General features: G+C 42.4%; 1 protein-coding gene across 1 annotated transcript in view; it reads right to left on the bottom strand.

Moving 5' to 3' along the window:
* MDH1B (malate dehydrogenase 1B) overlaps positions 1-23,647 on the bottom strand; it is a 28,421-nt gene extending 4,774 nt beyond the window's left edge. The window contains exons 1-9 of the mRNA XM_060105936.1: positions 23,626-23,647; positions 19,623-19,735; positions 15,883-16,017; positions 15,549-15,691; positions 12,907-13,403; positions 9,566-9,707; positions 8,045-8,208; positions 4,649-4,788; positions 4,293-4,344 (exon numbers count right to left, since the gene is read on the bottom strand). Coding sequence (XP_059961919.1) covers positions 4,293-4,344; positions 4,649-4,788; positions 8,045-8,208; positions 9,566-9,707; positions 12,907-13,403; positions 15,549-15,691; positions 15,883-16,017; positions 19,623-19,735; positions 23,626-23,647 — 1,408 coding nt within the window. The remainder of the gene's footprint in view (positions 1-4,292; positions 4,345-4,648; positions 4,789-8,044; positions 8,209-9,565; positions 9,708-12,906; positions 13,404-15,548; positions 15,692-15,882; positions 16,018-19,622; positions 19,736-23,625) is intronic.
* Positions 23,648-23,760: the final 113 nt, after the last annotated feature.

The following is a 23,760-nucleotide window of genomic DNA, read 5'->3' as shown; positions in this document are numbered from 1 at the left end:
ACCCGCTCCACCTCCATGCTGCCTTGGGGCTTTGTTTGGTTTGGCCCACTCCTGGTGGCTTGACCACCAGCCACAACCGGCTCTCAATTCCCAAACCCCATGCTCTGCCCTTCCTCCCACTGCTGGTACTGTGACCTCACTAAAGCCTCTTGGGTCTGACCAAGGGCAGTCCTCTGTCCCCTGCCAGCTTCTTTCTAGTTAATCCATTCTGAGAGGCAGCAACTGCTTTAATTGGTTGTCATCTGCGCCATACTGATTGTTAAATATTTTCAATATCACCCCTGCCTGGAGCTTTTAAATTTTATTTCTATTTATTACGTCCTTCTTTGTCCAGTGGAGACCCCTGTAGTCCATCACTTCATCGGCTTTCTTGCAATTGTCCTCATCTTCACTGCCTCACCTGCTTCCTTCCCAAATGCTAAGTAAAGTAACAAAACTGTACTCATTTTCCATTCCCATATTCAAAGCCAATGAGCAAATCACCTGAGCACTCATTTAGGGCACCAGTAAAACAAGGAAACAAAAAAAATGAGAAAAATAAAAACTTTGGGAAAATAATTTGATATTCCAAATGAAGTCGTCATGGAAATACTCAGAATTTTGTTGGAATACTGTACAGTATTAGTTTTATTCTAATTGCAGGGGTGGCAGTACTCTCTAATATTTCAGAGCTTACTACAAATCATACATCTAGGTTTCCTCTCCTGCATCCAGGCAGCCGAGCACCTTTGCAGGGAATCACGCAACTGTTCATTGGAGTTACTACAAATTTCACGGTCTCTAAATTCCACTGAGCCCTCAGCTCTGAAAAAAAAAAATCTGGCTTTTTCCATTGTTCTTCTCTCCTTTCCTCTTAACAAATTATTTCAAATCTTCACCTCTTCCCTTATAACCCTAGCCCTTCCCCTAGTTTTTAATCTTGGGACCTGCCCTTGCTGCCCATTTTGTTCTGAATCCCCCCATCCGACATAACTCCCTGCATCCCATCCATCACCTCTTCCCTTCTCTTAGGTCTCAGCAGCAGAGATGCTTCCTGTGTGAAGCTGTCCCTGAGCTCTGAAGCTGGTTTTCTATTGCTGTCTTGATGACCTTTCTCTTCCCACCCCTCCATCTTCACCCTCTCACTCTCCAATGGTAGTTAAATGTTAACACCCATACATCCAGATATCTATCTCTCCACCATGGTTATCAGCTTCTAAAAAACTACCACCTAGTTGCTGATGACTTCATAGCCTCATCTCCAGCCCAAATCTCTCTGCTGGCTTCCAGAGATATGTGTCCCTCACCCACTGGACATAAATTCCTCTTGAAATTCTGCTCCTTTTATATTCCTTACCTTGCCCACAGCTTCCCAATCATTTTCATGACTTAGCACACACAGCAAATGTCAAGGACAATAGAGGTAACCAGCCTGGGGATTCCAGCTGCCCCATACTCAGTCTGTGGAGCTAAGGGGACCATTAGCTCCACACCCCCAACCCATTTGTGGCTGATGGTTTGGGAATTGCTGTCTTAGGGAATGACACCACCATATGTCGAGATGCCAAAAACACTGGGACATTCTTGACCCTCCGGAGCTCTCTCTTAGCCTCTATCTCAGATTGGTCAAGTTCTGTCAACTCTATATCTTCAAATCTAGCCCCTTCTCTACATCTTCATGGCCACTTCTTGATTAGGGCCCTCATCATTTCTCCACCTGCAAAAAGATTGGTCTTACTACTTTTGGTCTCTCCCATTCAATTCATTCTTCTCATTAGGAACAGAATGATCATTTCAAAATTTGAACTTGCTCCTGTCCCTCCCCTGCCTAAAATCCTTCACTGGTTTTAACAAGATAAGTAACCTCTCCACCTCCTGACATTTCTCACTTCAAATTTTATTTTCCAGATAAAATGAATTGGCAGTTCACAGAAAGTTCTGCCTTATGTCTTTACCTTTGTACACTTTGTTGCTCCCTCTGAATGAACCAACCATCCCATTTATCCCCACCTTAGCTAATGCCTTTTTTCCTCTCATGACTTGGTTTTGATGTCACCTCCTTCAGAAAGCCCTTCTATTGTGTGAAAATCCTGATGGGGGCCCTTCCCACTGTTCTCAGCAGCCAGCATGTTCCTCAGGCCCGCAGCACTAAGCACCCCAGCTCCACAGGGAGCTGCGGTCCTCCCCTCCCACTCTGGTCTCACTTCTGCCTTCCTCATTCCACAAAATTGCTCTAATCAAAGTCACAAATGACCTCTGTGTCCTACATCCATTGGGTACTTTTCAGGCCTCATCTTATTTGACCCCCTCGCAGCTTCTGACAGTGTAGACCAGCCCTCATTCCTGAAACACTCTCCGCCTTTAGGTCTTCCATGGTGTCAGAGCTCAGGGGCTGTCCTGACTGATCGCCCCTTTTTCTCAGTCCTCTGTCAGCTGTTCCTGTTCTACTTAACCATTAAAGGCTAAGTTCCTCCAGGCACCCCCGCTCTCTCCAATCTCCATCATGCTCATGACCTCATTCCTATTTATAGGCAACAACTCCCAATTTGATAACTGCAGTCCAGATCTTGCTGAGCTCCAGAAAGTACGCAGTTCTCTATGTAATGTATCCATTTGAGATATCCCGTAGGTATTTCAGAATCAAAATGTAAGAAACTAAACTCATCCTTCCTCTACTCTGGCACTGCACCCGTCCTCTGCCACCCAACAGACACACGCATAGGCAAACACACACACTCTCTCTCTCTCTCTCCTCTGTCTTTCTCAAATAATTTCCTCTACCATTTTTTTCCCATATTGATAAACCCACCCCATTGCTCAAGCAAGTGAAGTCTGAGTCCTCTGACATTCCCCAGAGCCAGACTGTTATCAAGTCTTTGATAATTCCACTTCCTAAATATCTCTCAAAATTCTACAGCCTCCAGCCTCAGCTGTAATCACCACTTCCTTGTGTCACTCTGCTACCAGCCTCCTGATACTGGTCTCCCTGCAAACAGTCTAGCCTTGTTCCAATTTATTTTCCAAACTAATCACAACCCGATTGGGTCATTCTCCATCCAGAAGCCTCTGCAACTCTCATCTACCCTTCATGTCTCTCTCAGCTTCATCTCGTTAGGCTTTGGCCACACAAACTATTTTTGGTGGTTTTTCAAACAAGGTGACATGATTTCCTGCCTCAAGGTCTTTGCTCACATCCCCAGGTATAAGCTCTCATAGCACAGCACCCTGTACTTCTCATGCCTAAGTCTCACCACAGCTGCAGACGTTTGTGTAAATTATGATCCCCTGATGGACTGTAGGTTTCAAAAGGCAAGAACAGGTCTATCTTCTCCACCCCCATATTTCTATCTCTTAGCACTGGCTTACAGTTGACACTCCATAAACACTGGTACATGGAAGGGATGTTGGGCTCTCAAAAGGCACTTGAGTGCCTTTCTGTAAGTGAATTAATTTATTTATGTTTGTATTTTCATATTTCAGATGAGATTTTCTTTAAGGCGAAAGAAAGAAAGATGAGACCACTTCCTTGTAAGTTTACAATTAGAGAAAATACCAATAGGAAAAATAAGCTTATTGAAATTTATTTTTTTTAAGTTACCTAAAAGTAACTGTAGTGTTGTGGGTTGTATTGTGTCCCCAAAAAAGATATGTTGAAGTCCTGCTCCCTGGTACCAGTAAATGTGACCTTACTTGAAATTAGTTTTAGCAGATATAATTAAGTTAGGATGGGGTCAGACTGGATTAAGGTGGGCCCCCAATGCAATTACTGGTGTTCTTATAAGGAGAAAGAGATTTGGCAACATAGACACACACAGAGGGAAGACAGACTTGTGAAGACCGTGGCTGGGACTGGAATGAAGCAGCTACAAGCCAAGAATGCCAATCACTGCCACCAGAAGCTAGAAGAGGCACAGAAGGGATTCTTCCCTAGAGCCTTCAGAGGGAGCATGGCCTTGCTGACATATTGATTTAGGTCTTCTGGTCTCCAGGACTATGAGACAATAAATTTCTGTTGTTTTAAGCCACCCAATTTGTGGTAATTTGTTACGGCAGCCCTAGGAAACTAATACATATGGTATACATAAACTTTATAAGGCAATAGTGTCTTTAAGATGTGATTTCTTTAGCATTCTTTTAAGAAACTTTATTTCAAAGGACACACTAAACCTGGTAGTTTATTTTGTCAATAAATTACCTTAAAAGTGAGGAAATATGAATTATACTTATTTATATTAAATAGTGATTCCATTTTAACATATATTTTAATACTCTTTTAATAGCAGCCCAGTAAAACATCATATCTAAAAGATTACCTGATTGATATGGCTGAAAATTTATCAACTCTCCAAGTGCAACAAGTTTCTCCTGTGGAAAAATTTTGTAATCAGAGAATTAAATGACCACAATTACTAACAATCATTCTTTAATAGAAAAACACTTTGATTCTTGATGTTTAAGTAACCAACAACTGTTTTTAACATACTAGAAATTACATAACCAAATGAGTAGTGTTCTTCTGCTGATTTCTTCAAACCTTTATTGCCTCCTTATTGTTCTTAGGAATAAGATGCAAATCGAACCCACAGAAAATCAGTGTATGCCTTGATCTAGGGGAATCGGTTTCAGGCTATTATTGAAGTCAGTTCCCTTGGAGCTATTCTGACATTACCTGAATTAGATCACTTGTCATTCTGGTCATTATTTGTTCACTTATTTCAATGTCTTCGAGATCTGTAAGAACCACCCAAGTTCCATTCTCAAATTTCACAGGCATAGAAAAGACAATCCCTTCAGGAATACCAAACTGGCCTGCAGGGAGCAAACACAAAGCAAAGCAAAACAAAAGCACTCAGATAAATAAACCTTCCTGGTAACACTGTAGAAAAGGACAGACATGGTACATGCTTTTTAATGATAATGGTGGATCTAATGGTGGATTTAATGATAATGGAGGAATTTCTGCAAATTCCTCCCCAGGGAAGATTGAAACACTTACTCGAGAAGTATTTATTGAGCACCTCTCTGAGTTCTGACAACTTGCCCTTCTGTGTTTCTCTCAGAAGGAAGAACCGTTGTTCCCTCTTTATCCCTTTTGTCCCTGCTGGGTTCAGATGCCCTGCCTCTGCCTTGGGAACTAATGCAGTCCTTCTCTTCCACCTTGTCTGGATTCCTTTTGTCTGCTTCCTTGGCTTTTCCTTGCCCCCCTAGGTAGCCCCTGAGCCGAGCACTTGTCCAATCTCGCCTTTGCTCTTCCAGCCTACTACTGCAGTCACAGAGCCAAGGGGCAGAAACTGGGAAGGGAAAGCGGTGATCTCACAGTTCCTAGTTTAAATGTGCTCCAAATAAAAAAAATGGATAATGCTTATTACTAACTGAGCAACCTTCAGATAAGATGCCTCCTGTTTTTTGTGTCTCAATCAAATAAGAAGATTATTCTTGCCATTCTAGTCATCAAAAATGTTGCCAGTATGGAGGTTCCTTAAAAAAACAAAAAATAGTTACCATATGATCCTGCAATCCCACTCCTGGGCATATATCTGAAGAAAATTCTAATTTGAAAAGATATATGCACCCCAATATTCACTGTAGCACTATTTACAATAGCCAAGACGTGGAAGCAACCTAAATGTCCATTGACAGATGAACGGATAAAGAACATGTGTTACTTTTATACAATGGAATATTACTCAGCCATAAAAAAGAATGAAATAATGCCACTTGTAGCAACATGGATGGACCTAGAGAATATCATACTAAGTGAAATAAGACAAATACCATATGATATCACTTATATGTGGAATCTGAAAAAAAAAGATACAGATGAACTTATTTATGAAACAGAAATAGATGCACAGACATAGAAAACAAACTCACGGTTACCAAAGGGAAAGGGGGGGCTAAATTAGGAGGACGGGATTAACATATATACTCTAAAATATGTAAAATAGATAACCAACAAGGACCTACTGTATAACACAGGGAACTATACTTAATATTTTGTAATAACCTATAGGAGAAAAGAATCTGAAAAAGAACATATATGTATAACTGAATCACTGAACTGTACACCTGAAACTAACATGACATTGTAAATCAACTATACTTCAATTTAAAAAAAAGTGTTGTCACTAGGGCAAAATATTGAGGAGAGTCAAGAAACCAGGATCTAAAAGACTTTTCTGTAGAGGATGTCCCAGGCCCTCTGTTCACTCTCTATTTGAGAGTCAGCCTTATGAGTGAACAGCAGATGAGGGTTTACATACGTGGTACCATTTCAGGAACACAATGATCACTTGCTCTTCACTTGCCCCCAACACTGAACTGCTTATTGATGAATTCCTACAGAGATTAATTCAACTTTTTTTTTGGCTGCACCACGTGGCTTGCAGGATCTTAGTTCCCTGACCAGGAATCGAACAGTAGAAGCAGGGAATACTAACCACTGGACTGCCAGGGAATTTTTTTTTTCTTAAATTCCATATATATGTGTTAGCATACGGTATTTGTCTTTCTCTTTCTGACTTACTTTTACAGATAAAGATGAGGTTTTAAATGTCTATTTCACTAAAAAGGTAACACAGTGATTTGAATTCACACGTGCAGATGTTCGTGCACGTTAACGTTAATTGAACAAGTCGCATTGAGAGTCTACCCATGAAGAAGCAACAGGTAGGCCCAGTCGAAGCCCTGCCCTCAGGGTGGGTGAACTCTAATGCAGAGGGCGTATGCGACTAACCACCCCATCCATAAAGGCAGGCTGTGATATGCTCTCTGATAGAGGAACAAATGCTATGTGAGTACAGAGGAGAGACAGAGATTAATTCTGACTTGGGGGATTTAGGGAGATTTCCGTGAGCTACACCATAGTCACTGAAACGATGGGAAGGATCATGGTTCCATTAATAACATAAAGGATACAAGAGGTGGATCAGACTGGGGAGGACGACAACAGGTTCAGTTTGGTGTGTGTTGGTTTGAAGTGACAGCATGACATCCAGGTGGCAAGGTTTGACAAGGTGGGGCTCAGCAGCAAGGTCCAGGCCTGGAGCTTCGGGAATGGATGGGTTTGTTCAGGGAGAATGTAAAGCACAAAGGGAAGACATGCTCTAGGTAGAACCTACAGCGCACACAGCATCAGCTATTCTCTCTTTCCTATTTTTCAAAAAACAGTAGAAGTGCTCTGAATAGTTTGTAGCAGATTAAAATAGTAAGGATATAAAAATGTTTTGTATTTGTGGATGGAGAGCAAGCTTTCCACATTCCGCTGCTGCCTGGTACTCTGAGATCTGGGTCTTGCTGTGCCCTTTGTATCGTGTGTCTGTGTCTTTGCTCCTGCAGCTCCTGTGCCCAGAAGTTCTTTCCATACTTGTCTGTCAGGTAAACAACTACTCAAACTTGCAGGTGACACTTCCTGAAGTGTCACCTCCCTTATGATGCCGGTCCTGATTCTTCCTGCTGCCTGCTGAAAATTGACCTTGCTTTCCCTTCCTCAGTAGGGATACAGTGAGAAAAACTTAACAGAAGTATTTCATTTATGTATGTGGCTCTCCTTTACTCTGCTGTGAGCTTCCTGAAAGGCAAAAGCCAGGCCTACTCCCTATGTGTGTTCCCAGTGCATGCACACAAAATACTGTTGCACTGCTGAATGGATAACTGAAGGAATGCATGCATGAATGAATGATTATGGAACTGTGAAAATCCAGAGAGCTTACAGAGCCTTGAAAGAGGTAGGACGGGCTTCCCTGGTGGCACAGTGGTTGAGAGTCCGCCTGCTGATGCAGGGGACACGGGTTCGTGCCCCGGTCCAGGAAGATCCCACGTGCCGCGAAGCGGCTGGGCCCGTGAGCCATGGCCGCTGAGCCTGCGTGTCCGGAGCCTGCGCGTCCGGAGCCTGTACTCCGCAACGGGAGAGGCCACAACAGTGAGAGGCCCGCGTACCGCAAAAAAAAAAAAAAAAAAAAAAAAAAAGAGGTAGGAGTCTGTCTAGGTAAGGACACAAAAGTAGGAGCATAAGGCATACATGGAGGTTTTAAAATATCGTAAGATATGAAAAACCCAGATTTACCTTCACTCAGTACCCCCAAAGACACAATCTCCCCAGGGGGTGAGCCATGGTACCAGTATTTCAACGTAGTGGCTATACTGTGTGCAGCTAAGATGCCCCCAAATTGTCTTCCTGTGGCGGTGAACTTTTTAAGACTTTCCACAAATTCTCTGTTTACCCACTCACTGTAAGGAGAGAAAGAAACAATTTTACAATGGAGGAAGGAATAGGAACGAATAAGAATGTTCCCTGGGTCAATGGATCTGAGTACAAGAAATCACCTCCACAAAACAGAAATATAACTTCCTGCGCCCCTTCTTCAAGCTTCTTTAATCCCATAAAGAGTCAACTGAAAAGTAATGAAACAGAGCAGAAAGGAGTCCTAAAGTTTCAAACTAAAAACCTGATACCATAAATATGGAACACAGAAAAGTGGCCAAAGGCTGCAAGAACAATTAATTTCATCAAAGAATTTATTCTCCATAGAGGCTATCTTGGAACCAATGGTATCCTTCATTTAAAAAAAAATAGTATCATGAAATGTTAAATTATTCACATTGAGAACTAAGGAAATAATTACATTTTCTAATCTGAAGTTTAAACCCGGGGAACAGTCCAGCTGGACTAGAACAAGCATGAAACAGCTGCCCTTGCTAAGCCGGCACGATACACCTCCAGGAGATGCTGCCCGCACACACGCAGCAATGCAGAGGAACCGTGCTCCAAGACAATGAGTCCAGGGACACAATTTCTAGGTGTGGGTAAAGGAAGGGAAGGGAAGAAAGGGGTGATGGAAAGGACATGCTACCACTGGGAAAGCGCTGCAAAGTTTCAAAACTTGTTCCAAAGGCGTTCCTCCCCCTTCCTCCTTCCATGGCCTTTTCGTAATGGTGGTGTTGACTGTGACAGGCACAGTTTCTAAGTGCTTTGCCTGTCTTAACCCATTTCATCTTCCCAATGACCCTATAATACCCATACTCTGCTACCATTTCCACTTGGCAGATGGAAAAACCGAGGCACAAAGACGTTAAGTAACTTCTCTAAAGTCACACAGCTAATGAGTGGCTGAATGAGAATTCCAACCCAGGTGGCTTGGCTCCAGAGATGGTGCCCCTCACCACGTCTCAATTCTGCCTTTCCTGGAACCCAACACCCAGCATGGCCTGGGCCTGCTCACCATTGTAATTCCTTATTCTCGAAGCTTTTTCAACTAATTTCAACTTGGACAGAGGTCTTTACATTAAATAAGATTCACTTTACTTATGTTTGCTTTAGTGATAACGTTAATGGAATCTGTGAGCCACTTTAAGGATAATCTGAAATATAAAAATTCAAAATTCCAAAATCAAATAAATTGGGGGTGGGGATGACTAGTTGAAATTCTGTGGAATTCTCTACATTTCTTCAATAGAAAGCATAAATGAGGATGAGTGTGAACAAAGTTACTTCTGCACACAGATTTCTAAGATGAGTTTTAAATGATTATAATAACATTACACATTTATTCAATGTTAGACTACTTCACTTAAAAAGATACTGTACCTATCAAAAATCAGGCTTAAAACAGGGCGTGAATAGTGAGGAGGTCCCCAAACAGCACTCTCGTATCTGTAAACCTTGGCTTTTCTCAGATCGACGTAGTTATTTCCACTAATATTACCCCAAATTATCACATCTTTGATGCCTGTGAAGAAAAGAAATTTTAAAAAATAACGTAATATAAAAAATTGACTGTAGTCTACTTTCTGTTTGTGTGGTTGTTTTACAATTGGTCCTTTTGCTATAAAACAGACTTAAGTTTATGCTCCCTGAAAATGTGCAAACAATGTGGATCATCTCCTTAATCATCAGAGTCTGGCCATTCCTAATAATGCACGTGGATGGTGTGAGCATTTGACTGACTTCAGGGAACACTGAAATGCTCCCTGAAAGAAATTGCTACTGAAAATTATACCCCTGCTCTGGTCCTAACTTCACCATTCTGCTTGCCATGAAGAGGATTATTTATCTGCTTTGATTCTGACAGAGAGTCCCTGATTTTAGACTGGAGTAGAAATTTGGGCAAGTCACTTGACTCCCTGGGTGCCTTTCGTTTCCTGCAGAATGGAGGTGCTGGAATAAGAGGACCCCAAGGAACATCTTCATCAACAAAGATATTGAATTAGCTTGTATGTGTGAGGCACTTTTAGGTGAGAGGCTCAGAAGAAAACAAATCAGCCCAAATCCTTGCAATATTCTGGGGGTAGTGGGGAGTGGGTGAGAAAACAACTACTATACAACGTGATATATACTACCAAGAGAAAGAAGAGGATGGGGGTAGAGAGAAATAGGAATTGGTATTTCATATGATTCTAATATATGAAATTCTCTCTAATAATTCTCTCTAATAATTGTGGATTTTCTGGGAATGTATCTGAAGTGAAAATAGGGGATTTTATTGATTTATTTATAAACTTATTTCTTTAAAAACTTAATTCACTTAAAAGGTCACACCACTTGCTGTTACGGAGATTAAATTCTTTCCTGTTCTGTATAAGATTGCTGTTGGCTTCAAGTAACAGAATATCCTTCTGACTTGGCTTAACTAGAAGGAGTTTACTTTTCTCAGATAACAAGTCGAGGTAGGCAGTGACACTGGTGCTTGTTAAGCAGCTCAAAGATGTTACTCTCTTGGCCTTCCCCTCATGGTCCTAAAATGACTGCAGCAGCTCCAAGTATCACACACTTACAGAGTTGTGTTCAAAGGCAGGCAGGAGGGAAAAGAATTTTTCTTAAAGCTTTAAGGCCCTTTATAGCTCTAAATGCCTTAAATCAAGCTAGAGAAAATTATAGCGGACATCTGCTTTATTTATTTATTTATTTTTTTGTCCTAACATCTCTTCTTACTTTTTTTCTTTAACAGCACACTGGATTTCTTTAAATAGGTACCCTTCCCCAATTTCAGGCCATTTGGTTTGGGTGAAGCTGTCCTCACCCCTCAGGTCTATCAATAGGCATCAGACCTAGATTCTAGATTTCTGGCCACACTGATTGACTTGGAGAAGGGCATGTGGTCCAAGCCCAGTCAATGAGATATTATTCTGCTACGTTTATACAAATAATCGAGAGAGAATGCTCTTTTTCTACTGGGGTAGTTAAGCTATGATGCTGGTAGCCATTTTGCCACTTTTTAGAGAAAGCCTATCCGAGAATCAGATCAAAGCTAAGGAAAACACAGCTGAGTGATGAGCCAAGTGAGAGCACAAACCAAGCTTGACATCATCCCTTGAACCCCAGCATCCGGCTATGGCCCAAATAAGAACTACTCCTGCACTCTTCAGTTACGTGGAAAAAAAGCTCTGACTTTGGTCGCTTTGAGTGGACTTTCTGTCACTTGTACAGAAAGAGTTCCAACTAAGCCAATGTACATAGTCTGAGAAACAGGTTTATGTGTGAACTGAACTCAAGGGATATCCTGAAAAGGTTTGCTCCCCTCTTGGCATCTGGAATTCTCCTGGAATAATTCTCCCTGATGGTTTTTCTAGTTCATATTACTTTGTTTAACTCTGTCTTTGTCTTTGCCAACTTCCTCCTTACTACTCCACTGACAATTCCATTTTAACAGCCGTCCCTCTAACATTTCCCTTTTTTTGTCCCAACTTGTCTCCACTTTTCTTTTTTCTGCTGCTCCTGTGCTTATCGGCTTTGAATACAGCAGGGTTTAGAATTTATGGTACCACCAGACCCACAGGAGAGCAGCTTTCTGGTTGAAAGTGACTACCCTGTTTTAAATTTTGTGACACTGCCTCTTCTTGGCACTTTCATCAGTGTATCATAGATCTTTTGTGAGAAATCAGTATCTACACATATACATATAAGGTTGATAACACAGATAAAATGATTAGGAAATGTTTTCCTACTGAATAATTTTAGTATCCATTTGGCTGAGGTATGCACTGACCCTGGGGGTAAGACACTAATGATTTGTATGCAAGAATACCAGAAGTTATGGTCCCAGGGCTTTGCCCTAATGTGTTAGGGGCTCACCAAAGTCCTTTATAGATATGACTGAGAGCATTGTAGGCTCACATTTCACTGTCTTCCCAATTTTGCTTGATGTCATGCCTTGCATTTCCTGGCATTCTAAATGGGCTTTGCTGCACCTGCTCCATCTAAGGGCACAAATAGCTAAAGTCTGTCAAACATGACAAATATTTTTAGATACAGCACTCCCCCTTTAGATACAAAAATCCATTTTCTGATTCTGTCTCATCCTCCTGTGATTTTGACCTCTATAAGTACAAAGATTATTAGGAGCAGAAACTGATCAGATAGCATAATCACCTTAACAAGTTTACTATCCTTGCAAATGTTTACCATGTGTCGGGCACTCCTCCAAGCACTTTAGAAACATTATCTCTTTAAATCCTTGCATCAATTCTAGGATGTAGGTGCTATTTACATCCTCATTTTACAGGTGAGGAAGCAAGGCACAGCAAGGTTAAGTGATTTGCCCCAAGTCACACAGGTGGGAAGTGAGGTGGGGTCACTTTAACAGAGCCCTGAGTATTTTTTTAAAAAACACCGATTACACTGGTTGACTACTATCACGGGGGAAAAAAAAAAGGAATATTAAGTTTCAAATTACTACTTGAAAAATAGAAATCTTATTATTTAAATACTTGTTTCTTAATTTTTATAATGATGGGAAAAGATCAGCTAGTCATAAAAGCTAGTAGAAAGAAAATGCACAGTAGTGAAATCCCACAATCAGAAGTTCTTGGCCTCTGCTTCATAGTTTCTAGTCCAGATATCCCGACTGATTTTAGAGGGGACAGTGTTCTTCCTAGCTGCTGTGAAATCACGCTGTTTAAAACCAGACATGGAAACGGGAGCTCACTCACATGACGGAGTCGTTTTCAGTTTTCTGGCCAGCGCTGCCTTCGCTTTGCCTTCTACGCCCAAGGCCACAGCGATAATATTGTGGGCGAAGTTTGGGGCGTATCTCATAAGCAAAGACGTTTTGAGATTCACAAAGGTTTTTCCTCCCACAATAATTCTGACGGAATCATGAGCATTTTTCTCAATCAGGGATCCGTAGAGGTGGCACAGACTAGCCCTGCTTCGGATGCAGTCTTCCAAACTGTACACCTCCTTGTCCACGTGGTCGTCGAGGATGATGATCACGTGGGCCTGGCGGAAGGCCTCCTCCGCTCGGGTGCAGACGGACACACTCTGCAGGAAGGGCGACGCCAGGTCCTGAGCCTCATTCACAAGGCGTGTGAGTTTCTCTTCTGCCTGCTTGTTGTCAAATAGGTTTATGATAATTTCCATATGTGGTCCAAACACTTCACCACTTGTCAAGATGGGAATTAGGTTGTAGCAGGCAGGAGCCGATGCACTAATAAAAATGCAAAGCCGATTACGAATGGTTAAATCTTTTGCTCCTTTTCAGGCTTTATTCTTTTTTTTTTTTTTAAGTATCAACCATGTATTGAAGTCTTTTTTTTAAATAAATTTATTTATTCATTTATTTTCGGCTGTGTTGGGTCTTCATTGCTGTGCGCGGGCTTTCTCTAGTTGCAGCGAGCGGGGGCTACTCTTCGTTGTGGTGCGCGGGCTTCTCATTGCGGTGGCTTCTCTTGTTGTGGAGCACGGGCTCTAGGCGAGAGGGCTTCAGAAGTTGTGGCATGCGGGCTCAGTAGTTGTGGCTCATGGGCTCTAGAGCTCAGGCTCAGCAGTCGTGGCGCAAGGGCTTAGTTGCCCCGCGGCATGTGGGATCTTCCCGGACCAGGGCTTGAACCCATGTCCCCTGCACTGGCAGGCGGATTCTTAACCACTGTACCACCAGGGAAGTCCCCAGTCTTTATTCTTAATAGATATTCTTCTGCACGTGCATTAATAGGGTGATTTAATATATTAAATTGGCATACACAGCTGCACAGACATTTTTAAGGCTAGAAATCAAAAGTAGAACAAAATAATTCTCACTGCTAACTTCTTGCTTTGGCAATCTGAAAACAATACAAAAGTAAGAAATGTACCTGTTTATAAGGCTTTTCAAATTAAATAGAATAGGCAGAAAGCAAAATTTAAAAGAACTGTGTCATATTACTGTAATTACGTGTTTATATTCTTTTTAAAAAAAGATAAGGAAATCAGTTTCATTTAACCATAACTCTTTTCTATTTTGTACCCTTATCTGCAAAGTAATGACATCTTTTAGAAAGCCCTATTTTTCCAAATCCTTATAAAGAAGCCTAGGATCAACATAGGCGAGGTATCATGTATCTGCACCCACAATTCAGCCAGTATTTGAGTACTCTATAGCTTGGCTGATAACTGAGAGCCCTAATGACCCCTGAGGGGGAGTTTAGAAATGCATCCAGGCATTTTTTCACAGTGGGTTTGGAGAGAGGTGCAGTGGTGTTTTCAAGAGCATCTGTACCATTTTAATCCTTTAAAAATATCTAGGGGCTTTCCTGGTGGTCCAGTGGTTAGGACTCTGTGCTCCCAATGCAGGGGGCCCAGGTTCGATCCCTGGTCGGGGAGCTGGGTCCCGCAGGCCACAAGGAGGAGCCCGCATGCCGCAAATAAGAGCCCGGATGCCGCAAATAAAGATCCCGCGTGCTGCAGCTAAGACCCAGCGCAGCCAAATAAATAAATAAATATTAAAAAAATTCTAAAGCAGATGTAATATTATTAAATTTGGGTGTAAAGTTCATGTACAGTTATTACATCATTCTCAGTTCTTTTCTGCATTTGGAATCTTTCCTAATAACAAATAATTTTTCAGATGAGCCTGTATATTAGGATACACACATAGGTAGCAAGAAGGGCAGTGTGAGAGACAGACTGAGAGGTGGGGAAAGGAAAGGGGGAGGGAGAGATAGAGCAAGATGGACAGCCAAAGGACAAAGAGAGAGACAGAGCACAGAGGTAGAGAGAAAAAGCGATGACAAGCATCGAATGTGTCCACCCACCACTGAGAGTGAGAGTGACGAGGAGAAAAAGTGAGACGGGGCAAGAGTGAGGGGGGTGAGGTTACTGAGAATGAGTGCACATGCAAGAGCTAAGGATGAGGACAACTCTAGCAAGTGGGAAAGAGGAAGAGGGCAACGGTCAGGAAGATGGGGGAGGGAAGGAAGGAAACAAGGGAGAGGGAAGGAAGGACAGTGAGGCGAAGAGCAAGACGGTATGAGCAGCAGACAGCATGAGACACGCAGAATGAGGGCAGGAGAGCTGGAGACAGTTATGCAGAGTAAATATCTTTGCTATAAAGTTGCTCTTAGATTTAGTATGTATGTGTATTATATGCATATTACATACACATTAAATCTATATATAGTCTAAAACTCATACATGGGGCTACACTAGGGGATATATATGCATATACATATATTACATATCTATAATATTCGTATACATACATACAAATCTCAAACTTGACACTCAGATATTCTTCCATCATGTAATTAATCCTACATCATTGTCCTTCTAAACATAAAAAGCCAACCTCACGAATCCTGGGATGTGACGGTCCCACCTGGTGATCCAGACCTGCAAGGGGCTGATGAGACCTTTCAGGGCTTCTTTCTCCAGCTCTTTTTCTATGTGTGCCCCCAGGTTCTCTTGAGCAACTGTCTTCATCAGCTCAGTCGTCATGCTAGAGGTGACACCATAGTAAAGCTAAATATTGGGAAAGAAAAAATCAACACCAGAATAGCTGACAATGGCTATAATGGAAAGTTCTTGTTTAAAGCCCAAATAGAGTAAAAAGAGAGCTGAGAGAATACCTTAGAAAGCAAGACATTTGAAAAATATAATAATAGGAGAGAACAATAATGTTTTAGACAGATAAATCAACTTAATTTGTATACCTGGGCATGTTCTAGGAACTCTTTATATCCTCCCAAAAGCAAACCCTTTCCTCCACGATCCAACAGCTCTCTCCAGATGATGGGGGAATTTTTGTGACTCCACTTATTCTTTTTACACAACTCTTTCAGCCACTCCTATTGAATGATATAGTCCACGAGAAGTCACACATTGAATCTGCCTTGGAATTCAATTCAATGCTTTAGAGTTCAAACATTAAAATACTAGTTTTTGTTTTTGTTTTTTTTTTTTTTTTAGCGGTACGCAGGCCTCTCACTGTTGTGGCCTCTCCCATTGCGGAGCACAGGCTCCGGATGCACAGGCTCAGCGGCCATGGCTTACGGGCCCAGCTGCTCCGCGGCATGTGGGATCTTCCCGGACCGGGGCACGAACCCGTGTCCCCTGCATCGGCAGGCGGACTCTCAACCACTGCGCTACCAGGGAAGCCCAGTTTTTTTTTTCTTACTACCTCTGTGTATACATAATAAAATTTAGATATCTTTAAACTGTAAAATATAAGTATAGAAATAGTGATAAGTTGAGTAACAAATTAATCAAGTAAGAAAGAATATTCGAATTCATCGACCAAATAAAGGTACTGAATGTTGCTTTCTTTCCTGAGTAGACCTGAAGTGCAAGGGTTTGGCTTAAAAAATAAGCTGAGTTTTCCAACTCAAATGGTCTTCTGTATGAGATGTCTCTGGTCTTAGGGCCATATAAATTTGATATTGCTTTCCAAATATGGGAGTATAGTTTATATTTTTTAGATGGAATTAATGAGCTAAAAATTATCTGGGGATTTCTGATAATATTTACTAGAAAAAGTTTAAATCATCATTATCTGGTTTGTGTACACCAGGCCTTCCAATGACAATATCTGCATAGAGACAGAATGCAACATTTCTATGGGTAAAGTACATGGCAACATTCTTGTCTTTGGAGGAATGTATCATGAAGCTACCTTAGAAATAAAACCTTACAAATGAATTTCCCTTGTTGATGTTTCCACCATGATGATTCCCCCATGGCCCCTCTAGTCACAACATAGCCTGACCAGTGAAATACTGGGAATCTAGAAGAAAGAGACTCTACCTCAAAGGACCTTCAGCAGCAAGCAGGGCATGGTGATGTCCTGGCAGGAGCTGGAAGAATATGTACAGGACTGGACCCTGAGGGTGCTGAATCAAGAGTGGAACATAAAGCTGGACAAGAGAGAATTTATCAAAATGAATCACTCTTCTGCTATTCAAGAGTGTACGCCCTGACAAAGACCTCAGAAGAGAGTGCTAACATGTTGCTAGGATGGCTCTTCAGAGCTTGGAGGAAGGGATGAAATAAAATGGAAATGACAGAACTGTCATGGAAGGCCATGGAAGAAGGGATGAAAAAGCTTAGAAAAAATGGGCTCGCTAGAGTGGATATGCTATGACGGAAGGCTGGAAAACTACTGGTCACCTATATTCTCTGGAAGGGCCTGGAGGACACCACATTCACCAAGGTGACAAGGAATGCACCGATGAGAGGGGTCTCAGCATCACTGAGAAGCCTGGCGTGGCTGTCAATTCTGAGCCATGGCTGTTAAATGACATGCTGTTATAGAGCTGGGCCCCATGGCAATTGGGATGATAGAATTCTGAAATAAAAGAGGACAGGGGGCAGTGCCAACCGGAGAACATCTATTATGACAGAAGCACTAAGCAACCCAGCAGTAAGATAACTTAGACAGCTGAAGGCACAATGGGGACATGAAAAAGTTAGAGCTTATGCAACGGTCTGAGAAAACAAGTTATCACTCATCAAAGCTCATCTAGCCATTGCTGCTGCCATTAACAGAGATCAACACAGACCTCCTGTTAATGGCACTATCCCTCAAAGACAACAACCAGCCTCTTGGTGGCAATCTGATTACATTGGACCCCTTCTACCCTGGAAAGAGCAGTGATTCACCTTGATTTTAATCAACATATATTCTGGATAAAGAATTGCCTTTATTGCTTGCAGGACTTTGGCCAGCACCCTGTTCAAGGCTTTTCAAAATATTTAACCTACCAACGTGGGATCCTGCATAACATCACTTTGAACCAAGAAACCCATTTTAAAGTAAAGGATGCATGACATTGGGCATGAAACCAGGGACCCACTGGCCCTATCATATATGGCAACATCTAGCAGCATGATAGAGGGATGGAACAACACTCTGAAGATGCAGGCACCAGCTTAGAGACTGATACCTTGCAAGGATGGGGGTACCATCTTTCAGGATGCAATATATACCACAAATCAATAGAGTTTTGCCCCAATAGGTCGAATACATGAATCCAGGAACCAAGGATGGAATTAAGAGTGACCCTGCTTACCATCACTCCCAGGGACCCACCCAGGGTGAGGGGTGCTTCTATCAGGAAGAGCCCCATTAAACTTTAATCTATGGCTGCCACATGGTCACTTAGGGCTCCTGTGCCAAGAGATCAGCCAGTAAGGAAAGGAGTTACCATCATGGAAGGGGTAATTGCCCCTGTTGATCAGGAGCTCGTAGGGCAGCTATTACCCAATGTGGGCAGGAAAGAATGGTTGGCATCTAGGTAATCCATTGAGGCATCCTTGGTAGTGCCTTGCTCAATTTTGACAACAAAAGGACAGGTGCAACAGTCATATCCTGAAAAGGGAATAGAGACGAGGGCTCAGACCCCTAAGGATACAGGTGTAAGTCACCACCACACCTAATAAGTCACCTGAATCAGCAGAGGGTGAGGGGAATCTACAATGGATAGAAGAGAAGAAAGGTGATGAGTCAGTTATGGTGCTGAATGATGTGTAGTGCTGAAATGATGTGCAGTGGAGACTATTGTTCATTTAACTAAACTTCCTCTTATAAAGTTTCCCTGGGGAGAGATGCCAACCAGAATTCTGGAAGAGCTGTTCCCAGACGGTGTGAACGTATTACATGCAGCATGTCGACCCAAAAGGCACAACTGGTGAACGAGCAGATCCGGTCACGTGTAGTCTCTATTCCTCCTTCGTGACCAAGGCACTCATTCCCCCTGCCACGAGGTGTATTGGCTGTTGATGGCTCAGTGCTGAGTCTCTCTCTGGAAACTGACCTCAGCCAAAGGATGTTCCCTTGCCTAAGGTTAAGTCTCTTCCCCAGGGCAGCCCACATCCTATGACTGTTAGCTGTAGGAGAACAAAAGCCTGGCCTCCTATCTCTGAAGGGCCATCCCAGCTTCAGAGTTCCCTGTAGGGCTGGCTGAGCCCTCTGTTAGAGCTGTACGGCAGTTCAACTTCCCCCAGTGCCCAGTCCTGCTGCCCTCATTCTTTCTAAGGATGTTGTTCCCAAGAGCACTCCCCAGCAAAGGAAACTCCTTCACCCAAATTTCCATCTCAGTCCCAAAGAAGGGTGTGTCAAATAAACAAGTCCCTCATGCCATTAGAAATCAATACGAAGGAGACTTGAAAGTTAAAAAGTGCAATATAAGCTATGTGGATTCTTGTGGGGGAAAGACCAAGCCAAATTGATTCTACTTACTGGTTAGGGCCTCATTTGTTCTATTAGGTACTAGGAAAAAAACATAAATAATGTTTTGAGGCTGATAAGTCAGGACTTATTTGACTAATATTAAAATATCAATAGTACATGAACATTCATTACTGGAAAGTTATCTGATACACTAGCTAATATTTAATTAAATCAGAACACATTTTTCTGTGTGTGTAAGTTTAACAAACTGTAAAGGCCTCTTACCTCCCAAACATCAGGATGTTGTGTAATTTTATGTATCCGAAAATCAGGAAGATTCGTTTGTAAATAATCTGCCAGAAGTTCTGCTTTAGCATAATATGGGCAATCTGCTCTACCTAAAAAATTCAAATTAGCAATATTTTCTTTCATCACATGGAAATTATCATGTAGTTACAAGTATGTGTCATATAATTACAGAATTAATCATACAGTTACAATATAATTTATATAGTTATAGCATAAACTGCCATAACATAAACTTTTGATTTTTATTATATTGGCAAAATAAAACGAATTTCATAGGAGATCAGAATCATTAGTAATAAAATGTGGAAAGGAAAAAAGACTATTGAATATTTATTCTCCTCCAGTGCTATATTAGACCTCACTTCCTCTAAGAGGCTGCCAGGCTACTAATTAAGCATGAACTACTTATAATGAACTACTCATTAGTAGCTACTAAAAGGCAAAGTCTTAGGATACAGATATTGCAGGCATAAACACAGAGAAAGTGACAGCCACTAAAGTTGGTGGGACTGGCTGTCCGGAAGAGTAGGAGGGGCGGGGCCAAGGGCAGAACCCTCTCTATAGCATTCTTCCCCGATTACTCCCAATCACCAGTTCTTCAACCTCCTGGTGACTTCTAAGTCATCAACCCCTCTCAAACTCCCCCTGGCTATTAGCCTCCCTGTTTAGTTCAAATCCATGGCTCATGAATTCAGACCACTCTTCAGGTTCATGTCTTCAATTCTCTTGCCCCACTGTGCTTCTGGCAAGTAAGCCTGGTAAAAGCCCTTCACCCTGAATGAACCCAGTAACTTGCCTTTTCTGTGCCTGGGTTTCATGTATGTGGCACCCCTGGATAAACATGATAGAACCAAGCAGAGCGGCACTATTACAAATTCATGGTCACCAGTCTCAACGGGTCCTCAATTCTTCCTGGAGATCCCTCTGTTTCCCTTGGCAGCACTCTCTTCTGGTCTCTACAATTACCATTCCAAACTGTCTACTTCTTTCAAGCCTCTTCCTTCTCTCCAATATTTTTCTGTACTATCAGAAGACAGCAGAAAACTCTGCTTTCTACTTTACACAAACTAAACCAAATCATACAGAAAGGCATCAGTTGGGAAATCCCCCAACCTCCTGCCATCAAACCTACTAGCCTATCTGCATTTGGACTCATCCTTCCCTTCTTTCTTCTATTCAGTGGAAGAGGGATCCTACATCTTATCCAGATCCAGTCTCACCACTTATGCTCTGAACACCACCCTCTTCCACCTCCGTTGGTTATCCCCTTTTTCTAGCATATTAGCTCTGTTTCTAATGGCCTGTTTCTACCATAATTAAAATATACTCATTATATTTAAGTCTCTCCTGTCCTGAGAAACAAAAAGCCCCTTCAGCCATTGCCTTCTACCTGCCCTTTTCTATTAAAACTTGAAATAGTTCTTGAAATAGTTCTCTACACTTGCCATCCCCAGTTCCTCACTTCCATTTCTCATGCCACTGCAATCTGGCTTTTCCCATAATTCTCTAGAAGGTCACCATGGACCTCCATATCCCTAAATCCATTGGATACTTTTTGATCCTTTTCTTGTTGACCCTTGGTAGCATTTGTCTCCAACTCTTGAAATACCCACTATGGTGGGGGCATCCTTCAGGTTTTCTTCCTACTTCTCTGGCCACTCCTCATTACACTTTTAGGTTCCTATTCCTTTATTAATGCATTAAAAGGTTAGCATTCTACAAGGCATCTTATCTTCATACGCTATGATCCTTCCTGGATAATCTCCTCCACTCCTTTGGTTTCAAGTAGAAATCTGTATTTCCAGTTCAGAACTATCTCCTTATCTAGATGCCTACACCCTCCTGTATTTTTTCAACTCCTTCTAAATGTCTCATAGGCACTCAGCATGTCTATGACAGATTTTGCCACCACTCCCCTACTAAATTTGCTCCTTCTCTTATGTCCTTTATGTTCATCTACCCAGTTATTTAAGAGTATTAACAGTACCCAGAGTATAAAGCCTACCCTTCTGCTTTTTTTCAATGACTTCCCATCTACCCAGTTATGCAAACTACTGCTTGGGAAAAATTTTAACTCTTTCTTCTCCCTTCCTTTCTTCCTCCACCTAGTTACATGTCTAGTTCTATAGATTCTCCTCCCTAATATCTCTCCAGTCCATTCACTTCTTCCCATTTCCATTGCCCACCTTTCTAGACCAGGCCACCAGTATTTCCTTCCTGGACTACAGTACCTAACTGGGCTCTGGGCACCCAGTCTTTTTCTTCTCACATTGTAGCAATAACACTCAGATAAAATGCAAATCTGATTATGTATCTCCTTCCAAAAACCTTCCATGTACTTTAGATAAAGTTTAAAATATTGAGGGCTTCCCTGGTGGTGCAGTGGTTAAGAATCCGCCTGCCAGTGCAGGGGACAAGGGTTTGAGCCCCAGTCCGGGAAGATCCCACATGCCGTGGAGCAACTAAGCCTGTGCACCACAACTACTGAGCCTGCGTGCCGCAGCTACTGAAGCCCGCGTGCCTAGAGCCCATGATCTGCAACAAGAGAAGACACCACAATGAGAGGTCCGTGCACTGCAATGAAGAGTAGCCCCCACTCGCTGCAACTAGAGAAAGCCCGTGCACAGCAACGAAGACCCAATGCAGCCAAAAATAAATATAAATAGAAATAAATACATCTAAAAAATATTGAACGTGGCTCACAAGAATAGCATTATCTAACTCTGGCCTTAACATATGATAGTCTCTTCCTTGTACTCTATGCTCCAACCCTACTAAATATTTTTCAATTTTCTGCTTATTGTATACTCTCAAAAATCACCAAACTAGCTTTCCTCATTGCAGCCCCACTCCCTGCTACCCGTGCCTAATTTACTTTCCTCCTCCCTACTTATTTCCTCTCTGATAGGTAACACTCATCTTTCAGGACCCTGATTAAAAAATCACTTCTTCTGGGAAGTCTTTGCCTAAGAAAGGTCCCCTGCCACTGCCCCTGCTCCTACAGAACCCAGCCCTGCCACTGCCACAAATGCAACGTTCTCAAAAATACTCTTCTGAATGAATAAAGGAGCAAAGGAAATAGGTTTTCAGGCAGATGGGAGATGACAATTGTGTTAAGGCATCAAAGAGGTCAAATAAGACAAGGACTGGACAGCTTCTGTAAAGTCATTGGTGACTTCGGTGAGGGCCATTTCTGAAAGGAGGCAGAAGTAGAAACCAGATTGAGTGGAAGGAGGACCTGGAGATAGAAGAGCAGTCTACCCTTTGGAGAAACTTGCTGAGAGGAAAGGAGGCAGGTACAATAGCCTGCTGCAGTAAAAGCCTCTTTGGTGGTTTTCTGGATGCCAGTCGACATTTCCAGTCCGTCCCCTCCACTGCTGACAAGGTGGGTTTCCTAAAATGCAAGCTCATTAAGATACCCTCCTGCTTAAACATTTTAAATGATTCCTCGTTGCTTTCAGCATACAGTTCAAACACCTTTGCTTGGTGTTCTTGAAGTGCAAGGATCTGGCTTCTGCTCCCATTCTTGCCCCAGGTCCAGTCACTTCCTCCATATTCAGAGGCCATGACACTTCTAGCCTCTGTGCCTTTTTCTGGAATGTCCTCCCTATTCCAAACCTTCACAAATCAGCTCTTGTAACACCCCCAGAGCCCTGTGCACATACCCCCCATTGCATCAATCACACTGTATCAAAAGTACTTGTTTACATGCTTCTGTATCCCAGGAGACTGAAAGCTCCTCGAAGGCAGGGATGTGTCTTTCCCCTCACTGTATCCCCTGTGTCCAGCAGTGCTTTGTACACAGTCACTGCCCAACATACATTTTTGAATGAAAGCATAATAAAGCCTGGGTTGTCCATATAGAGGCTGGAGTTGTTAGAACATAAGCCAGTTAAGAAGATCACTGGCAAGCGGTCATAGGAGGAGAGTAGCTGTCAGTGTTTTGAGCGATCTGCGGGCGGACGCGGGGATCACTCACCAGCGAGTACGAATTTGGCCATGGTGAAGCCGGGACCCGCGGGCTTGAACCGCGGCTCCACCGTTTCCAGGCAACCACGCCGCTCAGGACTTGGCGCAGGCGCACTCTGAAGCTGAGCGCGGACTCTGGCGCCCA

Source organism: Mesoplodon densirostris, chromosome 8, assembly GCF_025265405.1.
Source record: "Mesoplodon densirostris isolate mMesDen1 chromosome 8, mMesDen1 primary haplotype, whole genome shotgun sequence".
NCBI classification, from domain to species: Eukaryota; Metazoa; Chordata; class Mammalia; order Artiodactyla; family Ziphiidae; genus Mesoplodon; species Mesoplodon densirostris.
This window is presented reverse-complemented; position numbering and strand designations above follow the sequence as displayed.